The sequence below is a fragment of the Orussus abietinus genome, unplaced genomic scaffold (genome assembly GCF_000612105.2).
Source record: "Orussus abietinus isolate OABI.00-Male unplaced genomic scaffold, Oabi_2.0 scaffold341, whole genome shotgun sequence".
Lineage (NCBI taxonomy): Eukaryota > Metazoa > Arthropoda > Insecta > Hymenoptera > Orussidae > Orussus > Orussus abietinus.
This window is the reverse complement of record NW_019394677.1, coordinates 19,844-46,166: the sequence shown is the minus strand read 5'-3', so window position 1 is coordinate 46,166 and position 26,323 is coordinate 19,844. Positions and strand designations below refer to the sequence as shown.

Sequence of the window (26,323 nt, the reverse complement as noted above, 5' to 3'; positions counted from 1 at the left end):
CTTTCCGCGCGACCGAGGATCCAATACGTCGACCCTGAGCCGGTGGTCCGCTTCCCCGAAGAGGATGCGTTCCCGCCCAGATCTCCCCGCGGCTGCGTTTGCTGCGACTCCGCTTGCTACGACCATTCGTCGACTCGTTACGGAAAAACGCGAGAGCAGCAGGCGTTGGTCCAGCTCTCGTTCAGCTCTTCAGCGGTCGAGGAGGCCTCGACGAGGCGAAGAGCCACTCGCGCAGCTTCTCGACGCCCTGGCCGGTCATGCCGCTCACCTCGAGGACGGTGATGCTCTGCTCGATCTCCCGCTGGAGCCGGGCGAAGTGCAGCATCAGCAGGGCCTCGTTTCGCATCTGCCGGTAGGAGAGGTCCATCTTCGAGAGCACCAGGGCTATCCTGGCGGCGCCCAGCAAGGGCTCCACCAGCAGCGAGTAGAGCAGCACTCCGGCCGCGCTTATTTGGCAGAGGTTGCTGGCGTCCACCACGTAGATTATCTCGCGTACCTGACGGGTGGAAGTCGAACCATCGATTATAAGACGGCTTTCGCCTTGGCGATATGGTATTCAAGGTGATAAGAGAATTTAGGATAGAATCTCGGTGAAGAATCGGGCTAGCCAGAAATTGAGATCACGCGTTGAACATTAATTAGGAGGCCGGAATGCAGGAAACCGTGATTGGCGCGATGTTTCTTAACTAGGATTAGTTAACCTCGGATTCAGGAATCGTTAGTTAGCTCTCCAATCGCGGTGCGTTGACGCGCCCCTGTGCGACACACGACTCCGGTCGATCGCGTCGCTGAAAATCGCCAATGTGGAAGCCGTCTTTGTCAGAGAATCAAAAGAAAAAAGAAATCTCGCTCTTCGACATCGCCAGATCGCGAGGGCCCTCGGCGAGAGAGGAGCCACGTCTTAAGGTCGCGGAAGTACCTTAGGAAATCGAGACCAAGGACTCTTTACCGCGTTCCCGTAAATTCCCCTATTTTCTAACGATCGCGTATAATGTGTCCTGACCCGCGAGACGACGCGTGCAGGAACCGCGCGAGGCTATCAATTATTAACTATTAATTATTAATTAAATCTCGCGACCGCGTCGTCCTTGCACGCCGCTCAGCGGGAGGTACCGGTACCGAGTTTGTACCGTAATTGTTGTCACCCTAGTTACTTGGGCGCGGATTGTGTACCAGATTGTGAGGCTTGACACTGGAGAAGTATCCGATGATTGTTATTAAAAGGCTTTTCGAGATCCCGGGGGCATTTTAATGCGTAGAGGATCGGGAGGGAGGGAAGCGACGTCGGTCGCGGAAGGACCTCTTAGGTATCGGGTATCTACGAAGTACCTCAATTTTAGCGCTAAAGACGTCTATTATCTCTAGCTTTGTAAATAGTTGAAACGCGTATTTTTCGCGACAGAAGACGTCCTTTGTCCGGCTACGTACTTTAGCGTTGGAAGGTGTCTTTTGTCTTTAATAAATGGCTAAACTGTGTTCTTTTAGTCCTAGAAGAGAGGTCTTTCGTCTGTGATAAACGGCTAAAGTACGTGTTTTAGCCGCGGGAGACGTTAACGAATCTTTAAGGTGATGTGAAAGTGCCGTCGAAGAGGTTTTGTTTATAAAACTTTTTTCTCCCAACTCGGTTTACCGAATAGTTTGAAACTTTACAACCTGAATAGGGAGACTATAAGGAAGGTCCTGAGACTCATGAAATTTCAATTCTTTTCAAATTTCTTTATAGATATTTTAAAAATAGTTTATACAAAAATGAAATCTCGTGAGTTTCAGGACCTACCTTAGGGTCTCCATATTCACGTTTTAAAGTATGAAACGATTTGAGACACACAGTTCTATGAAAAGTTTTATAAACGATTGTGCTGTCGGATGCCAATTTCACATCCCCTTAAGGCGATATGAAAGTGACATCGAAGAGGTTTTGTTTATAAAACTTTTCTCCCAACTCGTTTTACCGAATAGTTTGAAACTTTACAACCTGAATAGGGAGACTATAAGGAAGGTCCTGAAACTCCTGAAATTTCAATTCTTTTCAAACTTCTTTATAGGTATTTTAAAAATAGTTAATAAAAAATGAAATCTCGCGAGCTTCAGGACCTACCTCAGGGTCTCCATATTCACGTATTAAAGTATGAAACGATTTGAGACACCACTTTCACATCCCTTTAATCGGCTTAAATACATATTTTAGCGTTTCAGGACGTATATCTCGTCCCTAGTCTTAATCGTTAGAAATCGTTTTTCAGCGCTAAGACCGAGGTACCGCCCGGTCGCTCTGCCCGCGGTGCTTCCCTACGTTGTCTGGGAGTTAGTTATCAAGCTTCCTCTGGCGTACCCCGTCGAAGTAGTGCTTCCAGATCGGGGCCATGCTCCCTCCGAGTTCTCTGACGATAATCTCGCGACCTCTCCCGGTCTCGTCCTCGTGTTTGATCGCGAATAAATTCGTGCCGTTCGTCGCCACCGTGTTGGTGGTCTCGTCGATTTCGTCGCCGTGCAGCCTCTTCATCAGCAACGTCTTTCCCGACTTGGCAGGCCCTAGGCAGAGGCACATGACGAATGCCCCCCTTTTCTTTTCTTTATCTTTTTTTTCTTCCCTTTCTCGAGTATCCTACGGCTCTTCGCGGCCAACTCGCGTACCGATCGCCACCAAAGACGCGTCCTCCTTTTATTTATTTCACCTTTCTTCTACCTTTTTATCCCTGGTTACGTTGTCTAATTGTTATTGCTCCACTGGCTCGTCGCCATGACTGACTCTCTGAATTCAAACACTTAGGCGTCTCCACGGCCACGGAAATCGATGGTACCTTCGGCTTGAAGTCCTTTATTTGTGGAAGATTCCTCGCTCTTAACCCTTTCGTTGCGCTGAAACGTGTTATCGCGTTATCGTATACAGCTACTTGTACAGAGTTACAGAAGTCCCGGTTTGTACAGTGGCGCGTAGAAAGTTCATGAAGGAAATTCATGGCTTTTCTTTTTTTTTTTAACAAATTCAATTGCGAAGTAAATTTCGAAAAAGTCTTTCTAGTTGGCTATGCTTTGTTTTTTCTTTTTTTTTTAACTATTACATATAAATTGTATAGAAATATTAAAGGATGGTCGAAAATGCGAGAATTCAACGTTTCGCGGATGATATTCACGGTTCTTTTCTTTTCTTTTTTTTTTTTGCAAAATACTGAATTTGAGAAAGATAGGTACCTAACTGGGTGGCTATCTTCCAATTGTTACGATTATTATGAGTTATATACCGTAGATTATTAAACTGCGCCTCGAGTTATGCACTTTTCCGAGCGAAAGGGATAAAAGCGTGAACGAACCAAAGTGGGAACTCGGAAAAAGGAGATTCGAAAACGTCGACAGGCGTTAAGCGAAAGAGTTAATGTGTCGAACAATGATGTGGGTATTCGTGCAAATGGTGTATCGGAAATCCTTTGTTACCTCCTCGATATGTCCAGTTCTCTCCAAAACGATCCAACATTATTCTCACATTCGGCAGAGATGACGGAAAGCGTTCCTAGATTCTCGTGTGACAAGGAGTGATATCCCGAGTCATCGCTCTCTCTCTCTCTTCCCTGATTGTATTTATAAAAAGCGCGTTGTTACTCGCCGATGCTTTCAACGGCACGAGTATATGACACTAGTTGCCCTGTGTTAAGAAAGGAAAGAGAAAAAGGAAAGGATTAAAAAAAAAGAAAAGACAGGAAAGGAAAGAAGAAAGAAAGAATATACATACATATTTTTTACAATTCGTTGGTGGTGCCGACGTTCTTGGGAGGGGGGGCGCCACAATACAAACAACTCGAGAGCGTACGAGTAAGAAGAAGATGTAATTGTCCCGTTAATACTATCGTCATATCCAAACGCGATCGCTACGCACATATCGGGCTTAGGTATGTGCACATCCATATATTTGTACTCTATATTACATAGTCACTTTTGCCTAGTCCGGGGGGTTCTGTACAGCGTCAATTCGTCGTTTAAGGCCTCAACGGAGCCAGGTCGGCCATTTTGAATTTTGGCGTCGGCGCCGAATCCCATTAAATTCCTTAAATCCTGGTTTACGCTCCCGGTATGGTTCCCACCTCGTAAATCAATCGTTCGTATCAAGGCCAGCGTTTGTCCTTCCCTCAACTTAACGTTAACTCTCTTCTTAACCCTAGTTATCAACTTCGAACTTATCTACAGATCTACGAAACGACGCACGCGCGTCATTAAAAAAAAAAATCTGCTCGCGCGAGCTTCGCTTGGGAATTGATTTGGCCCACGTTTTCGTAACTCTTAGCAGACTCGGATAACGGCTAAATTAAACGCCGCCGTCAAACCGTTCCGCCTAATTAATTAGAAGCTGCTTGAAAATTAAGCTAGGGTACCGATATTTGCGCACCGCGCACGGGCTTAAGAGACGCAGCCGCGTTGGATTGAATTAAACTAGAATATGAATTAGGAAAGGTATTAACGGCCCCGTGAAAATCAGGATGGGGGGATAGACAAGCGATTGGGCCCGGGAACGTAAACCAGGCTTCACTAGGTCCCCGGAATATCGGTTTGGGATTTTTTTCCCCGAGTTTCTACGCTGGGACGCCACAATCCAAGATGGCCGACCTGGTCTTACAAGAGCCTTGAACGCGTCCGTCCCGAACGGGATTTTGTTGGGGACGTGAATCTTGGATTTCTCAATGGTACGCAGGGTGTATGTCGCGAGTTTTTCACGAGCCCTCTTATTAATGATTTCGCGAATGCAAGGGCTCGACATTTTCCCTTATTCGCCCATTACCGAGAGCCTGCCGTTTATCATGGACTGACTTCTCGCGCATGATTAGCTCGCGATTCGCATTGACATCGCGTCTCCGTTACGTCGTGTCGCCCAAGAGCAATCGGATTTGATCGGGCATCGTCCACGAGTGAAGTCGGCGGTCCTTGCTTCCTGCGATGATCTGAAAAAAGCGATAATTAGAGGCTGGATAGATTGAAAGCCATTTCTCAAACAATTGAAAAGAGCATTCTAAGGGAGGCCAAACCTTTGTTCCGATGACTTCCATGCTCAGTAGCATGTTGCCCGGGCCGGGTATGCTGCAGGCTAGTCTTCTCTCCTTGAATATAAATGATAGAATTAGATTAAACTATGAGATTGATTGTTTACACGGGCTCCCCCGGTGTACCCAACTCGCAGCACACCGACATTATTAACCGTCGAGGGAGGAAAATTATATTCTTTCTCTCTCTCTTTTTTTTCCCCTTTTCTTTTTCAACGAATTCGAAGATCATTTCACTCCAATGGAGAGTACACGGCAGGGCTAATGAGAAAGTTTAGAGTATCGGGTTCGAGAAGGCTGAAAAAATCCCCGGAAGGGGACGCCTTCCGAAATTACAGTTCTTAATTAATAACAGTTATTACCTTCGTGTTGAACACGTAGATGTTGCCGTCGTAGCATCCGGCGAAGAGGAGCTTCTTGTAGAGCCTCATGCAGACGATGCCCACGCCGGCGTTGTATTGCATTATTTGATCGCCAGTCTGGGAGAGATAAAGGGCCGTGGAATAAAAGTATGTCGGCTAAGGACTTCGGTAAGTCCGGAATATTCCTACTTACGGTGAAGTCGAACACGGGAATCGACGTGCTGCTGGTCCCGCAGTACACCAAGCTGTGATCCCTCAGCAAACTGTACACCGTGTGGCTCCTTTCCCCACAAATGGTTCTTAGGAACAAGCCATTTTGTGCGTCCCTTATCGTGATGGCCTGGTTCCTAGAGGCGACGATGAGCACCCTTCTGGGACCCTCCGAGGTCGCCCTCAAGGCCAGGACGGACCTCTCGGAGAACTTGATCTTATCCCCCTTGAGCGTGCCAGACTGTGAAAGGGGAATAAATCAGGTCGGATTAGAAATCCCGGATATCTCTTAACGGGGGGTCAGACTAACAATGCAAGGATAAGGAAATTACTAATCGATCATTCTAAGGAGCAATTAGATCATTACAATTTCCCTGATAGTAAAGGGCAGAATAATGCGGGGAATGGCGTGTATATATACCTCCACGTGGAAGCGAGATACGTGGCCGGACTTCGTGCCTATGAAGATGATCTCCCACGAGTAGTCCATGCACTGGATCGGGCTCCCCAGGTCGGTCGGCTCTTGCGCCTCGAATCCGGTCTAAAAAGGACAATTCAGATGAAGACAAAGGTACACCGGGAGACATCAATGCCCTCCCGGCCTGCACAGGCGATGCCGTATCTCCAGGGGAGGCATTCATGTCCGCCATCGTACTTGCGGATACGCGATTATCTGCCAGTGGTTTTTAATCAAATAATTTAATTAAGAACCACCCTGAGTCCTGATTATTAAATCATGCTCACCGTGATGTCGTAGCATCGCAGGGTTCCGTCCAGGGATCCCGAGTACATCCTGTCCTTGGGAAGACTATTAGAGGAGGTCTTCAGGACGTGGAGACACGTCACCGCCGACTTGTGGCCTCTGTACACGTTCAGTATCCCATTAGAGGTCTGGCTGTACCGATATATCGTGCCGTCCTCGCTGGCAGCCAGAAAGGAGTCGTCAAACACCTAGAAATCAGATCTTTTAACGAGTGTTAACAAAACTAGCCGACCCGGGTGATAACCCGATAAAATGGCGCGTCGTCGCGCACGTGGGAGTGATAACAGGACACCTGGACGTCAAGGCGTCGAAGAGGTTTCATTTATGAAACTCTTATGCGAACAGGATATACCAAGTCGCTTCAAACTTAACTACGGGGATATAGAGGCTACGAGGAAGATCCTGACCCCTCGGTGGAATTTAAAAATTAGAAAATTTCTTTAGGGATGTTGATAAAAATTGAAATTTCACGGGTGTCGGCACTTTCCTTAGAGTCTCCGCTTTCGCGTTGTAAAGTTTGTACCGATCTCGTTACGCCTAGATCGGAAAAGTTTTCTTTTAAACTAGACCTCTTCGACGCCACTTTAGCGTCCCCTTGCTCTCGAGGGCGCGAAAAACCGCGGATCAGGTGAGAGGAAAGGCAATGACGAACAACCTCTGACAACTGGAAAACTCTTCGACTTTATTTTTTGAACACCGTGCGTCACTTCCCTTTACACACTTTAGACAAGCCCTGGGTAAGAGGTCCCGGAAAGTGAGGACACAGATAAAACAAAACGTAAAATAAAATGTATCAATCTGTACGGTTATACATATATGTATGTATGTATATATATATATATACACATTGTGTATATATGTATATATACGTATGTATATATGTATATATATGTATATATGTATATATATGTATATATGTATATATATGTATATATGTATATATACATATGTGTATATATATGTATATATATATAAATTCGCGTGCCTTAAGGGAGAGGAGACGAGGAATTAAAATGGCAGCGATGATTAAAGCCCTGGTAAAATTATAGGTCGATATTGAAATCTCGGGCCACAAAAGAGAGGAACGTTTCATTGAATCAGGGTAATATTTTGTCAATTTAAAGGATAATTATTTCACTCGGAATCGAATAAAAAGGATAAATCTGACCGGTTGAATGGCGATCTTGGGAGGTTGAACTGTGAATTTGCTAAAATTCGTTTTTCTAGCTCATGCCCTGTTCCTTCATTTCGGAAGATTTGGATGGTACGCAGCGATTCGAATTACCGCGAGGAATTTTATGAATTTCATTCTCAGTCTCTACCTTCGCAGTTAATGGTTACGCTTAACTTTTTAAGGTGGAATGAGTCGTAGTATTTTGAAAGCTCTGAGAGGATGGACGCAAAAAGTTTATACCGACGTAGAAATTTTGCGAGAGATCGCGTGGGCATTAAACGTTAATGGGATTACGTTAGTATTAAACGTAAAATTCGACCACGTGGGTACCAAACGTCAACGCGACCACGTGGGTACTAAACGTCAACGCGACCACGTGGGTACCGAACAGATCGATCTAACCTACGAAGTCATCGACCGAAACCTCAAAAAAAAAAAAAAAAAGGCAATGCAACCTTAACTAACTGCCAAGTAGAAAACATAATCAAAGATCCCAGGACGGTACATCCCGAGGAGTTCCGGATTACCGTCAACGTCGCGGCGTTATCGGGAATTTCGTGTGCGTGTCTTAAGGTTAGACCGAGTGAAGCGCCTTGGAAGCCTGGTAATGACCTCGCCTGGGGACTTTACCTTGATGTCCAAAATCGGGCCCTTGTGCACGGTGTAGCGCATCCTGGACGGTTCCTCCAGGTCGAGGTTAACAGGGCTGGCCTCGTCGCGGGAGGCTTCCCTGCGTTCAGGGCGCTCGGAGTAAGAAAGTCCACCCGAGCTAAGGTGGCCAAGAAGTTCGGCCTTGACGACGGGGACGAGAGGGCTCTTCGAGGTCGCCAAGGTGGGAACCCGGGCACCGGTCGGTTCTCGAGGACCCGGAGTCCCCGCGAGCTTGGAAACCAGGACATCGGGTCCTTCGGCGTTCCCAAAGACCGTCGACCCCGTACTCGTCGCGACGGTGGTCTTCGGGAAGACGGTGGATGCCACGCTCCTCGGGAACGATCCAGCCTCAAGGGCGCACAGGTTGATCCTGGAGATGCCCAGTCGTCGCAAGACGCTGGGGTGCACGTCCGACCTCAAATACGTGTATTTACTGTCGACGAGTCGCACCTTGCAGGTCTTCATCTCCTCCAGGGTGTGGCTCTTCCTCTTCCTGCCTCGTCTCCTGTCTCGCGGCTCGTTGCCGATAGGAGCCTCCTCTTTTTTCCTGTCCTCCAGGACGTTCGACCGTCTCCTGGTGCACCTGCGCTTGGAGCTGGACCCTACCGAGCTGTCGGTCTCCCCTCCGGGTGTGGGACTGTCCAGCAACCCGGAAAACCGAGTCCTGCTCTTCTCACGAGAGGTCTCGCTACTCCTGGTGCGTTTAGATTCCTCGGATGTCCTGGAGGACCTTCTGTCGGAGGCGACCCGGTTCGGCTTCCTGCCCCTTTTCCTGGGTCTACTTCCGAGGACCTCCTCTTCGGAGGAGAGGCGACTCTCTTCAAGGTCCGCCTCGTCTCTAGAGGAGTTGGCCTTCTCCGACTCCTTGCGGACCCTTTCCTCGGGAACCGTCCTCTTGACTGGATCTCCTACCCCATCTTTGACGACTAGACTGGTGGACTCTTCAAGATGTGCAGCCTTCTCCTCCTGTAACGGCTCTCCCGAGGATGCTTCCTCCGTTACGTCGTCCTCGCCCTCGACCTGGGAATTATCTCCAGGTAAATCGTCCCCAAGGTGGGAATTTTTACCCCGTAAATCGTCCCTTGCCGAATTCTCGACATTTAAATCCCCCTTTGCCGAAATTTCAACATTTAAATCGTTATGTGTTGAATTTTTAGGACTTAAATCGCCCGAGGCTGGTTTTTCATCCCGAGGAACGATTCTCTCCACAGGCGCCTCCCGGGTCACGTTCTCTTCAGGTTCCTGACCTCCCTCGTTGTCGACCGGCTTCGAGGAGTCGTCGGTCGCTTCGGATTGCGTCTCGAAATCCTCCGGTCTTTCGCCGTATGCCTCGAGGAGGCTCTCCAGGAGAGCTTTCTCATCCTCTTCGTCGATCTTCCTGTCCTCGGAGCCGCAAGCTTCCTCGCCTTCCTCGGGAACTTCCGGCTCCTTATCGCCATTCTCCACGAGAGATAACTTCTCTTCGACTAGGTTCGAGCCAATCGGCAACGAGGACCTCAGAGCGAGGATGGGCACATCGTCGTCGTCGATACCCTCGACGTCGACCTCTTCGTCCTCGTCTTCGGGTATTCGACACACTCTGGTTTGCTCTCTTTCAATGTCCTTGGCTTGGCCAACCTTGGGCATCTCGTTTTCGACCGGGGTGTCAGTTTCATCCACCTCTTCGGCATCTTCTTCGTGTTCTTCGGTTAACCTTGGAGTCGGTTCTAAGACCTGGTCGGGAGGAATGTCTTCGGGAGTGTTTTTCTGCGATAATGCAGGTTTATCAGCAACTGGGGATCCCGTTGGTTCCCTATCAGCAATTGAGAATTCCGTTGATTTCTTATCAGCTACTCTGTCGATGTTGTCTAGGTCGGGCTTGTTGAGTAGGCCTTCCTGGTGGACTGGTTCGACATTAATTACTGGATCTTCTGATTGTTCTTCAGCAAGGTTATCAGGGGGTTTCCCTTCGCAGGTCTCCACGAAGTCCTTGGCAGGTGGCGGCTTCTCGTCATCCTGTAACAGATAATCGTTATGGAAAAATTAAAACGATAAAATGAAAGGCACTATAAGGGTTAATTTTAGATAATAATAAAAATTAAGGAAAAGAGTAGCTCACCTCGGGTACAGACTCTTCAGGCTTCAGCGAAGAATCTGGGGAAATTGAGGAGACATCCGGGAGTCCCGTACTCTTAGGTAAGGCATCTTTTTCCTGAAGAGGGCCACCTGGTTCATCGTTGTACAGGTCCGCAACCCTATCCTTGGCAACGGCGTCGATGACCTCGTCAATGTGTTTCTCGACTACCGGGTCGAGCAGAGGCAGCGTCCACGGTTTCTTCTTGAGGAGGTTTTTCTTCTGCTGGAGCTTCTTCAAGTAAAGCGTCTTCAAGGGCATCTCCTCCTCTTCGGGCGAAAGCGCGTACACGTGGCCGACGATGTCCTTCAGCTCCATCCTCCTCTTCCTCTTGGCTTCGGCTTTTTGCTTCCTAAATTCGGCCATCTCGCGGTTGTAGGACTCCTCGAGAAGAGCGAGACCGGTGGTAGGCCTCTTCTCGACTCCAAGGCCGTCGAAGGACTCCAAGGTACTATCGTCCGAGTAGATAGGACTGTGATAAGTCGTCCTGGACTCGAGCCTCAGGTTCTTTACGGGACTTTCCGGGACCAGGATCGTGGACTCGTCTTCGGGTACCTTAAAGGACTTCAATGCCTGACCCTTCCCTTTCTCTACCTCCGTTTGTAGGCTACGATTCAAGGGAAGGACCTTCTTCTCCAATTCCACGGACTTGTCCTTGGCCTTCTTCGGCTCTTCCCCAGGACTGACCTTATCCCTTGACTTTGACCCATCTCTTGACATCTCCGAAAGACTGCTGGTCTCTGTAGAATCCGAGACGTTCTTCTCGTCCCGACTTGGTGGCCTAGGGGGCTTACCTTCGCTGGGCACGTTGGTCCTCTTCGGGGTCTTATCTCGAGGCTTGGTCGCGTCTTCTCGACTCGGGGTACCATCCCCAACCTGGTCCTTCTCCTCTCGTTCCTTGCGAGGTTTATGCCTGGGAGTATGCGTCTTACCTTCGGAACCATCCCTCTTCAGGGTGTGACCGCTGGATCTATGCTCCTCCTCTACGTGCACGTGCTTCTCCTTCTTCGGGAAGTCGAACTGTACCTTTTCCTTGTGACCAACGTCGGCGTGGACCTTCTCCTTGTGGTCAACGTCAAAAGGAACCTTTTCCTTGTGACCAACATCGAGTTGGACCTTCTCCTTGTGACCGACGTCCTTTTCCTTCTCCTTATGACCCCCATCGACCAGAACCTTATCTCTATGCCCGACCTCGAACTGGACCACCTTCTCCTTCCAGGGTGCCCCCTCGTTGAGGCTCTTCAGCAACGGCACGTGACCTTCATCGGTATCCGTCTGCCAGTCGGCAAGCAGGGTCTTTTGAATAGTCTCCGCCTTGGCCTCTTTCTCCCTCTCCTTTTTACTCGCCTTCTCGTGTCGGTCCCTCTTCTTCTTCCTCGGCGAGGGTGGTCTCCGGTTCTTCGAGATCCTGGATATCTCTTCATCCCCCGAGCTCAAGGAAAGAGACTCCTCGCTAGGCCTCGAGGGCAAGCTCTTCAGAGACGACCCGACCTTCTCCCTCTCGATCGGCTTCGAGGCTTCCGCACCCTCCTTGGAACTCTGGATCTCGTTCTCCAGGTTCGGCATGAACTTCATCAGCATCGAGGGGGTCTTTGACCTGTTCGAGGTGGGCGTCTTGGACCTGAAAGGTGTAGGAGTTTTAGACCTCAAAGGAACCGTCGTTTTCGGCCTGAAGGGCATCGGCGTTTTAGACCTGAAGAGGGGAACGCTCTCTTCGGGGACCTTCTCGTGGACCACGGGGGCAGGGTCCTCCTCTTCCAGGTCGTCGGTCAGGGCCCCAGTTTCCAGCATCTGGTATAGCTCTATCTTCTCGGACATCAGCTTGTGGATCTCCACGTCGATCTCCATCATCCTTTCCATGACGGCCTTCTTCGTGGTCGGTTTGCTGACCACCGTCACGACCTCTTGCTCCTTCAGGGCCTCCTTGACCAGCTTTTCGTGCACGTGGTGCCTCTTGCTGTCCTTATGCTTCATCTTGTGCTTGTGTCTTACCCTGTGCAAGCTGCTTTTCTTCTCCTGGGGGTCCGTGGGTCCCTCGACCGACCCTGAAGACGTCTTTATACAGGGCATGATGTTTCTTGAGACGGTGTAGGAGCCTCTCTCTTCCATCGTCTTCGCCAGGGTGTCCAATTCTCGAATCTTCTCCAGCTCCACGATGGGATACTGGCGAACACCAGGTCGACTCTTCGGCTTCTTCGTCCCAGGGTCGGTTGTTCTTGCAGGGTCTTCTGATGATTTCTGAAGACCTTTGGAATCGACTTTACCGCTAACATCTTTAACATCTTCAACGATGTCGCGAATGGCGGAATTTCCCTTCTCCGGGGTAATCGGCTCTGCGAGGTCGTCTTCGGGTACCTTTGAAGGGACGTTGACGTCTCCCGCCACCTCTTCAGGGTTTGCATCCAAATTTAAGGGACCTTCCGAAACAGATTTGGAGTCTCTCAAGACTCCCTGGGAATTGGATTCCGCGATGGTTCCCTTCGGCGCTCGTTTTGGGGAATTTTGTTCCTCTTCAGGGTGGGAATAGCAGTTTAGGGTTCCCGAGGAAATCCGTGAAAAGGGTGGCGGCGATTCCTTCAGGGCAGCCTTCGTGGGAACCTGCAGGGTCCCTTTGGAGACCTCTGAAGAATGTTTCTGATGGTCTATCATCGGGTTATCACTGGAACTTGAAGAGCCTATTGTGTGGCTATTTGTTTCCTCAGCAAATCCCTTGGGACTCGAGACCTTATCCGGGATTTGCAGTCCTTCTTGACTCTCCTCTTGTTTCTCGCCCTCCTTGGAATTGAGCTCCATCATTTTATCCTGATTTTTCTTCCTCTCTTTTGTCACTTCCGAGATCAATGCCGAGGTCATCATCTTCGTTGGCGTGATGATGCTGATTATCGAGGGCATTGTCTTGTTACTTCTGCTCTCCTTTTCATCGGAGTCACTCCTCAGGGCAGAAGTCTGCAGCAAAGAGTCTCGATTAATTTCCAACTGAATATTTTCCAACCTTGGAGACCTTGTTTTACTCTCAACTGATGCTGAAGAGTCTGCCGCGGTCTTAATCGGTACGATATCGTTACTTTCCTCCTTTTCAGGGTCAAGCGTATCTGGCGTCACTTCTATGACCTCAGGAATTATTTGAGGATGGTCCTTCAGTTCTTCAGGTTCTTCCGCTAGCGATGTTGAGAGATCTTGACTAGAAGACTGACATTTTTCGATGTCTTCAGGCTCCGATTGATCTCCCAAGGACTTCTGTGATTTCGTCCTTTCTAGACCCACCTGAGTAGCTGATACGGCTTCGGCCAAACTTTCAATCGGTGGGACGACCTTCTCTTCGGCTTCAGACGTCTCTTCAGCTTCTGTTCCGGAAGGTCGACGCGTCCTTTCTGGAGTTCCTTTCTTACGCTCTAATATCACATATGTTCCTGAAGGAATACCTTTCACAGCCTCTGGCAGATGGACAGACGGTGCATCAGCGATTTTTTCTACACCTGCATCTGGGATTTTCTCTGCAGCTTCACCAGCAATTTTCTCTGCAGCTTCACCAGCAATCTTCTCTGCAGCTTCACCAGCAAATTTCTCCGCAGCTCCACCAGCAATTTTCTCTGCAGCTGCATCAGATTCCTGCAAAATATCGGCCTCGTCTCTCCCCAGATCCGAGTTGAGGGAAATCGAAACCCTTCCTGCAGGTGCATCTGAAAGAATTTCATCAGAGGACATTTCTATCAGCATCCCAGAAGATTCCGATACACCAACCACGTCTGTCGCAAGTTTCCCTTGACCTTCCTCGCTATATATAATTTCTTCCACGTCCTCGTCAGGACCCATCGGTATCGCTTCGGTCATACCTCCAGGTCCTGCAGGGTGGACGATAACATTTGCAGGTGCATCTGCCATGGAAGGTGGACCATGTGCAGAATTAAGTTGATCCGATAGATCGCCTGGGATTTCTTCTTCTGGTTTCACCTGGTACCGAGCATCGGAATTTATTACGGTTCCCTCGCATCCTATTTCCGCTTCGGCATCGGAGTCCTCGTCGCAGGACACCTCGGAGAGGACGATGAAGTCCCCGTTTTCAAAGTCCACCATCGGCGAGTCTACCGAACTCGTTCCTCTATCCAGGGGAGATTCTACCCTCGAGTTCCAATTCAGTTTGTCCTTCTCATCGCTGACCTTTTCGGACTTCCGCGGAGAGTCCATCTGAAACATCTCCTCCATTTCCGCCGAGTCTTCAAGGTCTACTCGAAGAACGTCCTGCTCGTCCTGGGCGTCGTCATCGAGAGGGGCAGCCTCGTCCTTATTTTCACCCTCTTTCGCCCCAAGGTCTCTTTCTTCCTCGAGAACTTCCACCGCTCGGTTTTCTCTCAACTCCTTCAGGTTCTCCTTAAAGTTCTCTCCGCCATTCGCGACTTCCTCGACCTCCTCTTCCTCCTCGTCCATTTCTTCGACGTTCTCTTTCGCAGTCTCGTCGTTCTCCTCGTTCTCCTCCGGGTGTCCCTTCTCGTCGGAGTCGTCCTTGTTGCCGTTACCTTGCCGCCGTCCTTCGGCATCTTCATCTCGTTCTTCGGCATCTCTCTTCTCCTCCCCTTGGTCCCTGCCATTGTTTCTTTCCCCGTCTTCCGGAACTTCTTCTCTCTCCTTACTGTCTCGACCTTCCGCGGCATTGTCTGTATTTTCTTCACCTTCTCTCTCTTCTTTGGTACCTTCTTTGTCGACGTTCTCCGTCTCTTTCCGCGGGGACTGGATTTCAACGACCTGGTGCGAGTGACTGGGATCGGAGTTCTGGATGTCCTCGTCCTTGAGCGGCTCCACGTAGACCTCTTCCACTAAGCCTTGAAGACCCACCTCCAATTCCCTCTGCAAGTCTAGGTGAATCTCTTCGGCAACTAGACCATCGACGATCACGTTCGATTGAGCTCCACCTTCTTCTATACCAAATACCTGATCCTCCAAGGCGACAGGATCTTCCTCCAGCACTTCACATCCTGGCACCTTCAGGGTATCTTCATCTTCGACGCCCAACTCGTCGTTCTCGACATCAACGTCCAGTTTATTTTCGCCCTCGAGAAATAAATCCCTGGTAAAGAGATCCCCAGGAGTCTCGCGTTGTTCCTTCTTACCTGGTTCTTCAAGGTTATTGCTTTCCACACCTTCCATGACCTCGGCCTGATTTTTCATGCCGTCACTAATTAAAACGTCGTCCTGAACCCCCACCTTCTCGTTCTGCCTAGAGTCAGCCTCTTCTTCAAGGTTTACGGTCTCTGATCGTTCATTTTCCTCGAAGATGGCTGCTTGAGATTTTTCTTCTTGTGCACCATCTAAAGGATATATATGTGCATTAATTTTTGGTCCTTCGTCTTCGACGGCGTCGCCCTCGTCCTTGGCCAGGAGGTCCGAAGGAACCCTTTTCAGTTGCACGACCGGCTGAGGATGCTTCCCTAAAAAGTCGCCGATCAATTCCTCAGGGACGACGTAAGGTGTGCCGATTTCGGCATCGGCTTCGAGCTCCGGGTTCGCCCCGTCAGGGTTGAACATTTGTTCAAGGTCCTCTTCAGGGTATTCCGGGACGTAGTTGGTATCGGCCAGGTCTAGATTCTCCACGATGTCCTTGCTCTCTGGCTCCACGATGCCGCCCATCATCTCTTCTATGTCCACGACGACGAGACCCTGAGCAAGATTCACGTTCTTCACCACCCCCTCGTCCTGAACAATGTCCAGGCCCTGCTCGATACCCATACCCTGGTCAGTTTCCCCGGGAATGATCATCCTGTTCCTCGATTCAACGCCTTCTAGGATCTCCTCGGGAACGACTTCAGGAACTGCGTCGTTCTTCGCTTCTTCGATGCCATCCCCATCGTCTACAGGGAGAACCGAGCAATCCGCAGAGTCTTCGACAACGCCCCTACACCCTGAAGGCGTGACATTTTCAAATTCACTTCCGGAATTCATGATATCAGCAACGTCTTCAGGGAGAACCGTTCCTGGGGAATGTGTAGGGCCTTCGACGATGCTTCCAGACCCTGAAGACGTGACGTTTCCGAATTCAATCCCAGAGTTTACGGTACCAGGAACGTCTACAGGGAGATCCATGCTTGAACAATGCGCAGACTCTTCGGCAACGCTCCTACACCCTGAAGACGTGATATTTTCAAGCTCAATTCCGGAATGTATGGTCTCGTTACCGACTAGCACGCGTTCAGCTTCTTTATCGGTAGCATCTTCATCGGTGGGAGGCAGGTTGCTTTCTTCAGCATCCTGGATCATCGAAGCTTTGCTGGATTTGTTGATGAGCTCGTCGAAGATCTCCTCGATCAGAGGCGACTTGGTGAGCGCAGCTTCCAGGGCCTCGTTCTCTCTCCGGAAAATCTCCGCCCGAGAGGGTCGCTCTTCAGGGACATTTTCTTCAGGTACAATTTCTGGCAGACCATTGCTAGGTATCGTTACCTCAGTACCAGGACTATTTGGAGAAGGATTCGCGCCCATTTCAATCCTTATGTTCTGCAGTTTGACCGAAGACTCCACATCTTCGAGGCCGCTTCCAAGATCCGTCTGGACGACGTTGATGCCCTCCAAAGACCCCTCCACGTTCCTGATGAGCTCGTCGAATATTTCATCCACGTTACACGTTGTCCTTCCAGATAATGCCGACTTCTTGTCACCGGTTTCAGCAATGGCGTCCTCTTTCTTCAACTTTTCCTTCAGGTCTCCCGGACCCGGAGTGGTCTTCAGGGTAACATCCGGTTCCGTGGAGCCCTTCAAACTTATAATGCTCGAAAAATCCCTGTTCGTGGTATCGGTGCCAAAAGAGAGGTCCTTAGTCTTGATTCGAGGTGGATCGGGAGTGACCTCTTCAGGGTTTAATGCCGTTGGTTCCACTTCAGGTTTCAACGAGAGAGGATCATTTCTCTTAGAAATCCTCGCAGGTTCGTTGGGTCGAGTTTCTTTGTCCGATTCTAGGATTTCTGGTTTGCTTTTCGATTTGATCCTCTTCATCTTCTTCAGGGTCCGCTCATTCGGGTCCTGATCGTCAGTTTTCGATCTCTTCCTCTTCTCGGCCTTCTCCTTGGACCTCTTCTTCTTCGGCTTCTTGAGCTTCCCCTCTTGAGGCAGATTATTGGCAGGGTCTGTGAGAAATTCCTGGATAGGATGGTTCGGGTCTTTGGTGGTTGCTGAAGAGCTGTGGAGAGCATCAGCAATTTTTACAGGAATTTTAGCTTCGTTTCCTTCCTTGGTTTGGCCACTCGTTGAAGAGGCTCCTTTTATTGCACTACAATTGCTTGCGAGTACAGGTAGGTCTTGTTTCTGCAGATTGCTGTTACTCTTCGAGGTCACTGCAGTCCCACCTGAATTGCCTGAAACAATTAATACCGCACCCATATATTATAATATATAATATAAAAAGAAAATGGCCATGTTCCATTAAAATAAAAAAATAAAAACACTGAAATATATAGCACGAAGAGTTGCCTAATATTCTTACCTTCGGCAAGGACCATTTTATTCACTCGAATGGCATCCAACCTCACGACAGGATTGCTGGTCGCAGCAGCAATAATGGCAGCCTTCGTGGCAGGATTAACAGCCTTCTCAACGGCGACATTTACAACCTTCGCGACTAAATCCGTGTTTCCAAGTACACCGGCTGCTTTTCCAGGAGCACCGTCAACCTTACTCGAAGCAGGATCCACATCATCACTTTTCTTCGTCTCAAGGACCTTTTTCATTGGGCCGTCATCACAAGTCGACGTACCCAAGTTTACAGCTCCCGTCGCCAGGATAGCAGTAGTTTGTGCAGCTGCAGTTGCATCTACACCAGGAACCGTTCCGGCTGCAGTTGCAACAGCAACACCAGCAACCGTTGAAGTTTTCGATGCTCCAGCTGAATCCGTCCTGACTGCAGTTGCAGCAGCAGCAACGGTGGAAGACTTCAACGCCCTAGGAGGAATAATCTTGGTTGCAACAGTACCAACGCCTGCAACGGTGGACGCTTTCACCACTCCACCAGGAACCGATTTCTCCGCAGCTGCACCAGCCCCAGCAACGGTTGAAGTTTTCGACGGGCCATCAGGAAGCAATCTTGCTGCAGAAATATCGACCGATAAGGGGGACGGTCCAGGATCAAGGACTCTGTGACGACGGAGACGAACCGCACGAGTGGTGTTCGGATTCCCAGGTTTCCTGGGGTCCTGGACATTCGCATTGGCAACGGTTTGTGCCCGAGGAACTGCAGGTGCAGGAGTTTGTCCAATTTCGGTGTACGTTGGCGCAGCTGAGCGTAACCTTGGATCCGCTAATGGAGCTACCGGTGGCTTTTCAGCTTCTGTCTGTGGTGCCATACTGGGGAGGACCTTCTTCTTCTTCTTCTTCTTCTTTTTGATGAGACCGGCACCTTCTACGAGGGTTCTATCCCCCGCAGAGGTGACGATCGCCTCCTGAGGAAGGTCCACCTTCGCCGGTTGCACCTTCTGGACGGCGCTGACCTTGTCTTCATGGGCAGCCTCGACGAGCGTCTCCTCGTTCCGCTTCTTCGTTAGTATCGGGATGTTCAGGAGGTCCTGGGTCAGCAGGTTCGGGTTCTCCTCGATGATCTTCAGCTTCTCCTGTTCCTTTATCTGCAACTGCATCTTCCGGGCCTTGTAAGTGTGGATATCGAGTTTCTTCGACTTACCGGGGTTCGAGGTCGCCTCTGAACTCCTGGTCGTTGGGACCGCTTCAGGGTTCTTGATCGGCGGAACGGCAGTCTTCGCTGAAGACGATACTTCAAGGCTCCTCGGTGAAGGCGCTACTTCAAGGTTCCTCGTTGATGCAGCCACATCAGGGTGTTTCGTCACGGGTTGTTTAACGTCGATAACCTTGCTCGCAGCGGGAACCGCAATCCCGGCAAAGGCTGGAGAACCCTTAAAGGTCGTTACCCCGGTGACGACGACACTGGAGGAGCTCACCTCGGATACCTTGGAACTAGGTGCTGGGTTCAGCCTGTCGATGCTGTCCATCGAGCTGCTCCCATTGCTGGCCGATTGCTGAAGAAGGGACGCTTTCGCGGGCACCCTGGCGACCTGCTTGACCTGGGTCTTCGGGGTCTCTGCCGCAACCTGATCGCTTCCAGCGTTCTCCGGCATCTGCTTCAGCTGCGCCTTGGTCTTCGGCTGGTTCGCCAGGGTGCTGGTGACCCACTGATCGGTCAGGGCGATCTTGGAGAGAGAGCTCGACCCGACGTCCTTGGCAACGAGTTTCTGCCACTTGTCAGGACCCATCGCGTTGCTTCCGGAACTTATCGGCAGTTGTTTGGTCCCCGACCCGGTACCGCTTCCGTTGCTGGTCGCGATGCTCTCGGCCGACATCTTCACCTGCCTCTCCTCTTCCGGTTCCTTCTTGATCTCCACCTCCTTCTTAATCTCGTCCTCCGTGAGGAGCCTGAAGGGCTCGTCGTTCCCGGACTCGTCGGAGTGCCTGGAGGCCCACCTCCGCTTCCTCTTCCGGTCCTTCTTCCGCTTCTCCTTCTTGTCGCGTTTCCTCCTCTCCCTCTTCCGCGCCCTCCGCTCCTTCTGCTTCTCTTTCTCCCGCCACTTGCGCTCTATCTCCGCGGTGACCTCGTCCCGGATGGTCTCGTTGAGGCTCCTCTTCTTGGCGATCTTCTCCCGCTCCTTGATGACCTTGAGAAGCTTCGTCACGTCGTGGGCGGTCTCGCTTCCGCTGTCGCTGGACGAGGTCGTGCTCGACTCGGTTTCGCTGAAGGACCTCTCAGCGTTTACCTCCTCGATCTCCCTGTACCGCTCGGAGAGTCTCTCCGAGTCGTGGTCCAGGTTCTCCATCGACATCTGCACCGGGGAGGCCGCACTGCGTCTCATCAAGGGCGACTCCGAGATGGAAGACTTCCTGGCGAGGGTTCCCCTAGGCTCTCCGACGCCCTGGCCGGTCTGCAAAAGCCAAAGCTCTCGGTCCAGGGAGCTTTCCATGGATCTACCGTGCTTGGCTTCCCACTCCTCCTTTGTCAGGTTCCTGAACATGTCCAGGTCCTCCCTCTCCTTGCGGCGCCACCTCTCCTCCCTCTCCAGCCTCCCTTCCCTGATATCTCCAGGAGATGAGGATCCGAGGTCGAACCTCCTCTCTTCTTCAAGGCCGTCCTCCAGGTTCTTCGCTAGACCGTACTTGGCCTTAGCTATCCCCGCGCTGAAGATGTCGTCCAGGTCGACGACATTCTCCACAGGCTGGACCAAGGGCTTGGAGATTTGCGCCTTGAATCTAGCCTCCAGGCTCGCCTCGTCCCCGTCGGCTCTCCTCAGTTCCTGGCCTGCCTTGGAGCCGGACTTTGCCTTGGCGATCCCGGCGGAGAAGATGTCGTCCAGGTCCGCGATGTTCGGTAGTTCCGGGTGGTTCCTGGCCTGCATCTCCAAGAGTCTCTCCACCTCGGGTAGTCTTCGCATCTCGACGTGCCTTTGGATCTCCTCCGTCGCCCGCCATGACTCGAACCCATCCTTGCTCTCGGATGCGTCCTGAGGAGCAGGGACGTTGTACCCATCGACAGTGTCGCCAGGATGCTCGGCCAGGTTCGACCTGCGTCTCTGGGGCCTGGTGACGACCTCGACCGGGTTCTCGCCGAGGTTTTCCGGGTTCCTACGGCGTTGCGTTCGCTCAGGGTGATGGACAGTCCCCTGGTGAAGCTGGGGCTGGAGAACCCGAAGAGGAGGCGGTGAATCCGGCGGAGGAGGCGGGGGCGACCTCTCTCGTTTGCGCTCCTTCACCGGGAAGTGCGTCGCCGGGTTCTCCATCTGGAGGATGTGGGTACCCTGCTCGAGGAGGTTCATGCCCACGGTCGCGGATTCTCCGGCATGCTTCGACGCCCTCGCCAGGTCGAGGTCCTCACAGTCGGTCGCATCCAGCTGCAGAACCTCGGAGAGGTGGTGGATGAACTCCGTGGGGAGGTTCGTGATATCAACGGTGGCGCTGGGGTCGAGCATTGCGTTCAACTGGGACATGAACTCCTCCCGGTCGTAGTGCCTGATCTTCTCTTCCTCGGAGTTCCGCATCTCCCAGGACAGCGAGGGCCTCTTCTCCTTGACGAGGTGCTTCATGGCTATGTCGAACTTCCTAAGGCTTGAATTATTAACCATATTCCGAATGTCGTTTTTGCTCATCTTCAGGAACCGGTTGATGACCCTGGTCTTCCAGGAAGTTTCCGACACAGAGGTCTCGACCCTCCTGGAGGAGGTATGAGCCTTCGGGGGCGAGGATGACCTGGTGGTCCTGTCCTTAGCGTGGGACTCGTAGGACTCAGAGCCGTGGTACCGGTAGCTCCTCTCGTTCTCCTTCTCCTTGTCCCGCCCGGACTTCTTCTTCTTCTTGTCGTTGAACTCGGTGCTCTGGGGAGCCTCTGCCTCGAGCTGGTTGAAGGCGAGTTCCTTGCCAGTCCGGGCTCCGGACTGGATCAGCGGTTTCAGCTTCTTCAGCTTCGTAGAGACCTCTTCTACCTGGTATTGCCACTCGTCCTGTTTGGCGATCACCTTCGTCTTCGAGTTCAAGTTGAAGACGACCTTAGGCCGAGACTGCTCCTCGACCAGAGGTGCGTCTTCCTCGACGACGGGGTTGTGGGTGGGCTCTTCCGGCACTGCCCTGGATACCGCCTCCTTGGGTAAGACCGTGACCACGGGCATGGGCTGGGGTCCGTACTTCACGTCGTGCTTCGTCTTCTTCGACTTGTGTTCCTTCAACTTGGGTACCTTACCCTGACCATCGGCGACCGTGGCCACTGGCGGGAGATTCGGAAACGTCGGCATGTGGAACTGCACGGAGCTGGTGTTTTCTTTCCCCGACATGTTCATCAACTGCTTGGCGAACTCCATAGCTTCCTGCATCTCTTCAAGGTCGTCCTCCATGCCGAGTCCTGGACCTGTACCCGAAGGAGGTTCCTTTGGCAGCGGAGGTGGTATAAGGCTCACCGCAGGACTACATACCGTAGACTGGGGTAAAGGGTGCACGTTTACCGGCTTGATGGTCACATCCGGTACAGGGAACTTGTGTGGCAGAGCCGCAGGAGGCATCACTGGAGCAAAGGGCATCGGTACAGTTGGAACGAAGGACTGTGGCCCTGGCATGCCCATGGGTGGGATCTGCGGTGCCATGGGTGGATAACTGGAGGTCAAGGTGAAGTCACCCATCGGAGGAGGTTCCATCATCCCCATAGTCATCACTCCACCCGCTGAGTGCACATTATTGCCTGGCAGCAAGCTGGAGCGATCCTGCGAAGAGAGTCTTGGATCGAAGGCAGGTGGAGGCTGCAGAATCTCCTCCTTCGGAGGAAGTTTCGGTGGTGGTTGGTGAGGATTGAAGCCTGGCAGGTTGACCAGTTCCTCTTTGCTTGACTTACTGACCGCAACACCCGGTGGTAGGACACTGGCCGTAGGTGGAGCCATGCCAGGTGGAGGCACGTTAGTCGATATGCTCATGGGTGGAGGTCCTCTGGGCACGAAGGCAGGTGGACCGTGGACACTGGTCAGTTTACTCGCAGGTTTACATCCCTTCGATAAGTTCTCGGAGGTGGTTTTGTCGGATTGAGATTGAGAGTCATCCGACGTGGGTTTTCCAGGTAAAACCATGTTCGGAGGAGGACCCCTGGGATTGAAGTCAGGGGGCATTTTGTTCTGCTGGAACGGCATCGGAGGACACATCTGGCTCTGGTTAGGATATCCGTGGGTGCCAGATTGACTAGTCATAGGAAATGGTCGGAGATTCGCATTCGGTGGTGGACCTCTGAAGACTGGACCTGAATCATGAGGGAATGGCTGAGTAAATCTGGGCCTCGGATCTCTGGGTCCGAACCGAGGCCCTGTGTTCCTAGGTCGGAAGTTTGGTCTATTATGAAACGGAGGTGACAGTTCGGTATTGAACGTCACATTATTGAAAGACTCTGTTGGCTTACTTTCGTATTGGCTACCTGAACTCGATCTGCCGTCTCGATCACCGATTACAACCTGAATGGGGTTACCTTGTGGCGCTTCCTGTGAACTCGGTGGTAATGCTTTACTCACAGGAGTTTGCATGGAACTTTTCTCTTGATTTTTCTTGGCTTCGACAGTTTCGGGGCAGGTACCAGAGTTATTCAACTTGGTTACCGCTACTTCCACTCCTGGTGGGCCTTCCAGGGATTGTCTAGTAGCCTCGCTTACAGGTACCGTCACTGTCGTTGTCGGAGATGAGTTAACTGGCTCTTTCACTGAACTTTCACCCAAATCACTATCAGACATAACCTCCGAAACTATCAAATTAGCACTGACTTTCACTGCGTTAGAGGATTCAGAGTTGCCTTGTTGTTCCTCGAATACCTGGGCCTCGCATGTGCTTTCAACTGTTTGGTCTTGACAGGTGCTTTCGACTGTTTGATCCTGACAGGTGCTTTCGACTGTTTGGTCTTGACACGTACTACCACCCACTTGTTCATAAAAAGTAATATCGTTTATTTGATCCTGGCAAGTACTTTCCACAGTTTGATCCTGGCAAGTTTTTTCTTCTGAATTCTCGCATCGGCTCTTGCTAGAATCTACAATTGGCCCTCCATGCATTCCCACTCCATCCAGAGTAACTCTACCGATATCCTTGAGATCATTAAACGTTAAATCGAGCTCTGGAGGTTCGTGTCGCAATTCAGGGATTCCTTTATCGGCAATCGCTGTGTCATCACTGGTAGAAGCAGGTAAAGGGTCCGTCGATTCTTCTAAGTCCCACAATTCCATCACTTCCTCTTTGGTAATTGAAGAAAGTTTCTGCTTAATCATGTCTGCAGTTTCTGTGATTTTCAGCTGACGCTCTTCTTCTGAGCCGAGCAATGGAGGGCCTTGAGGTTCCGTCCGTTGAGGTTCGAACGGACCGTCGTACCTCCACTGTGGTCCTCCGAATCTGAAGCCACCTCTCCCGGGAGGACCCGGAGGACCTGGAGGACCTGGGGGAGCGGAAAGTCCTGGTACACCTGGTGGCCCTGGAAAGCGGTGCATGCTTGGGCCACGTCCTCGGCCTGGCATGCCCCTCGGCATTCCTTGGCCTCTCTTGCCAACAGGAAATGGTCCATTGAACCGAAACGGAGGTCTCTGATTCCGAAACGGAGGAGGTCCATTGCCTCGCCATGCTGGAAATGGGAGCCGAGCAGGGCGCTCGGACCAATTGTCGTTTCTACCCAGCTGCCCGTAATTCGGGTTTGGAAACCGGGGCCCACCAGCTGGTCCACTAGGACGTACACCCCGTGGTCCGAAGCCCCTCCCTCGGAAACCACCGCCACTCATTACACGGTATAACAACACCCAACTCCCTTAAGTTCCTTGCTTGTCCAGGCAGGGAGTTTGCTCTCTAACCTCACAAATACTCGAGGAGAGTCCTTAGACCCTAAGTACGCGTTTAACTTACATACTTCCACGCTCATTTGACAGAACTACGAGTTAACTTCACGTAAAAATCCCTGCCGACAACGGGCGCTCCGAAAATAATTGACATCGCGTTGCCGCAGGCTTACAACCGATTCTTGGCGTTACCTTGTAACGTCTATTAACGCCGCTTTACAGTCTTTAAACAAACTACGTCGTATCGGGACGTTTCGCGCGTACAAGGTACGAGGTTGCACTTAACCTTTCTTGACGAGCGAATTCGAGTTTCAACGTTCCTTAATTCTTAGACGGTATCACTGCGCCTCTTCGGCGAAATGTCTTCAAATGTCACGGCTATCGCGAGATTCACCAAACTCACGTCGAGCCGACGAGCGCTCGATTACAGCGCAAAATTTGAGAACGAAACGGTCCCCGGACTGCCCTTCCGGATCTGTTGATTCGGCATGATCGCCATGTTGCTCCGTAACTTTGTTCCTTTATTGAGCCCTCGGCAACGTGATGTCCATCCGTTTGCCCGCGCCGACCTTTCGAGGTGTCTCTTACGTTGAGGATTTCCGATCTGGGGATTCAAAAACCGCTATTGTGGGCAGCAACCTCCTCGGTCGACTTCGAGTAGTTGCGAGTCGCGGACACTCGCCACACGTAAAGGGCTCGTGCTAATGCGCGCTAACCTACTGCGCTGGCACGCGGTCGCACTCAGCCACGCTCTACAATCGCGGGGATGTAACCACACACGCGACACGTGTACTCATACTTGGAGAGCCCATAAACGAACGCGATTAACTCGTTGACATCTGCAACTGTGTTGTCGAGTACAGATTTGCCGCCATTTTGACGTCCGGCCCGCGCCAGCCAATCACGACGCGCGGTCCCTGCGCAGCCGAGTCCGCGCACGTCGCTGATTGGCTCGCCGCAACGCGGACGAATACTCGACGAAAGCGAGATTGGTCGAATCTCGCAACCGCGAGTCGAGAATCTTATTTTGCGCGAATTCGACTGCAATTCGTAAATAAAGATGCGCTCTAAGGGAATTCTCCAATTACGGGCTCTTGGGAGGTTATGTTAGGTCCTGGTTCACGTTTATTTGCTGTTAGGTCACAGACAGTAGTCATGGTTTCCTAGCTTCAAACTCGCATGAATAAACGATACCAAAGAAGGCGTTCCATTAATAAAACTGAATTAAAGCCGCGCTAAAGCTTAAACCCTTGATAGAACTCTCTTAGCGTAAAACGTTTTCAAAACGCCTCGATTTCCATCCAACCATCGATGAATGCCAGTGTATGTCGTTACTTTCACCGTTTTTTTGCCCTCAAGGGCGGCGCAACGAATTTCTGGTAGGGACTCGCGCACTCGGGATGGCGGTGCCATCTACCAGTCGCAGTTGGCGGCTCACGTACACGCGATGGTAATACGATGCGGCTGTGACGGCATGGTATGGCGATGGTAATAACGTGCGCGTGCGGGATGGAAGTTGGGAAGCGGCACCTACTACGCTAGTCAGTGGAACAACTAATTTCCTAATTTCCAACTATTTCCCGAGTTTCCGACATTCCCTTACCCTCCTAATAATCGTATCGTGAATTTAGACGAAGTTTTATCTCATCTTTAGGCCCTTTTTTTTGTGAAAAGTATATTTTCAATGTTGATTTAGACCGTCGCTTGACTTCAG

The 26,323-nt window shown here is 51.1% G+C and overlaps 2 protein-coding genes across 3 annotated transcripts; both read right to left on the bottom strand.

The window, feature by feature from the left end:
- Positions 1–154: 154 nt before the first annotated feature.
- On the bottom strand, positions 155–3,559 carry LOC105697122 (ADP-ribosylation factor-like protein 16). Its single transcript, XM_012420164.1, has 2 exons — positions 2,333–3,559; positions 155–496 (listed from the first exon to the last, which is right to left on the bottom strand). The coding sequence occupies exons 1-2, from the start codon at positions 2,546–2,548 to the stop codon at positions 182–184; spliced, it is 531 nt and encodes a 176-aa protein (XP_012275587.1). The 5' UTR covers positions 2,549–3,559; the 3' UTR covers positions 155–181.
- Positions 3,560–3,802: 243 nt separating this feature from the next.
- LOC105697120 lies at positions 3,803–25,393 on the bottom strand. Of its 2 annotated transcripts, XM_012420162.1 has the most exons (10): positions 23,202–25,393; positions 17,766–23,045; positions 10,286–17,637; positions 8,167–10,182; positions 6,344–6,550; positions 6,021–6,140; positions 5,583–5,840; positions 5,390–5,506; positions 5,013–5,084; positions 3,803–4,928 (listed from the first exon to the last, which is right to left on the bottom strand). In XM_012420162.1, the coding sequence occupies exons 1-10, from the start codon at positions 24,553–24,555 to the stop codon at positions 4,845–4,847; spliced, it is 16,860 nt and encodes a 5,619-aa protein (XP_012275585.1). In that variant the 5' UTR covers positions 24,556–25,393; the 3' UTR covers positions 3,803–4,844. The 2 variants fall into 2 exon arrangements, with proteins under 2 accessions (XP_012275585.1, XP_012275584.1); XM_012420161.1 differs by having other exon boundaries at positions 17,766–25,393.
- Between the last annotated feature and the right edge of the window lie 930 nt (positions 25,394–26,323).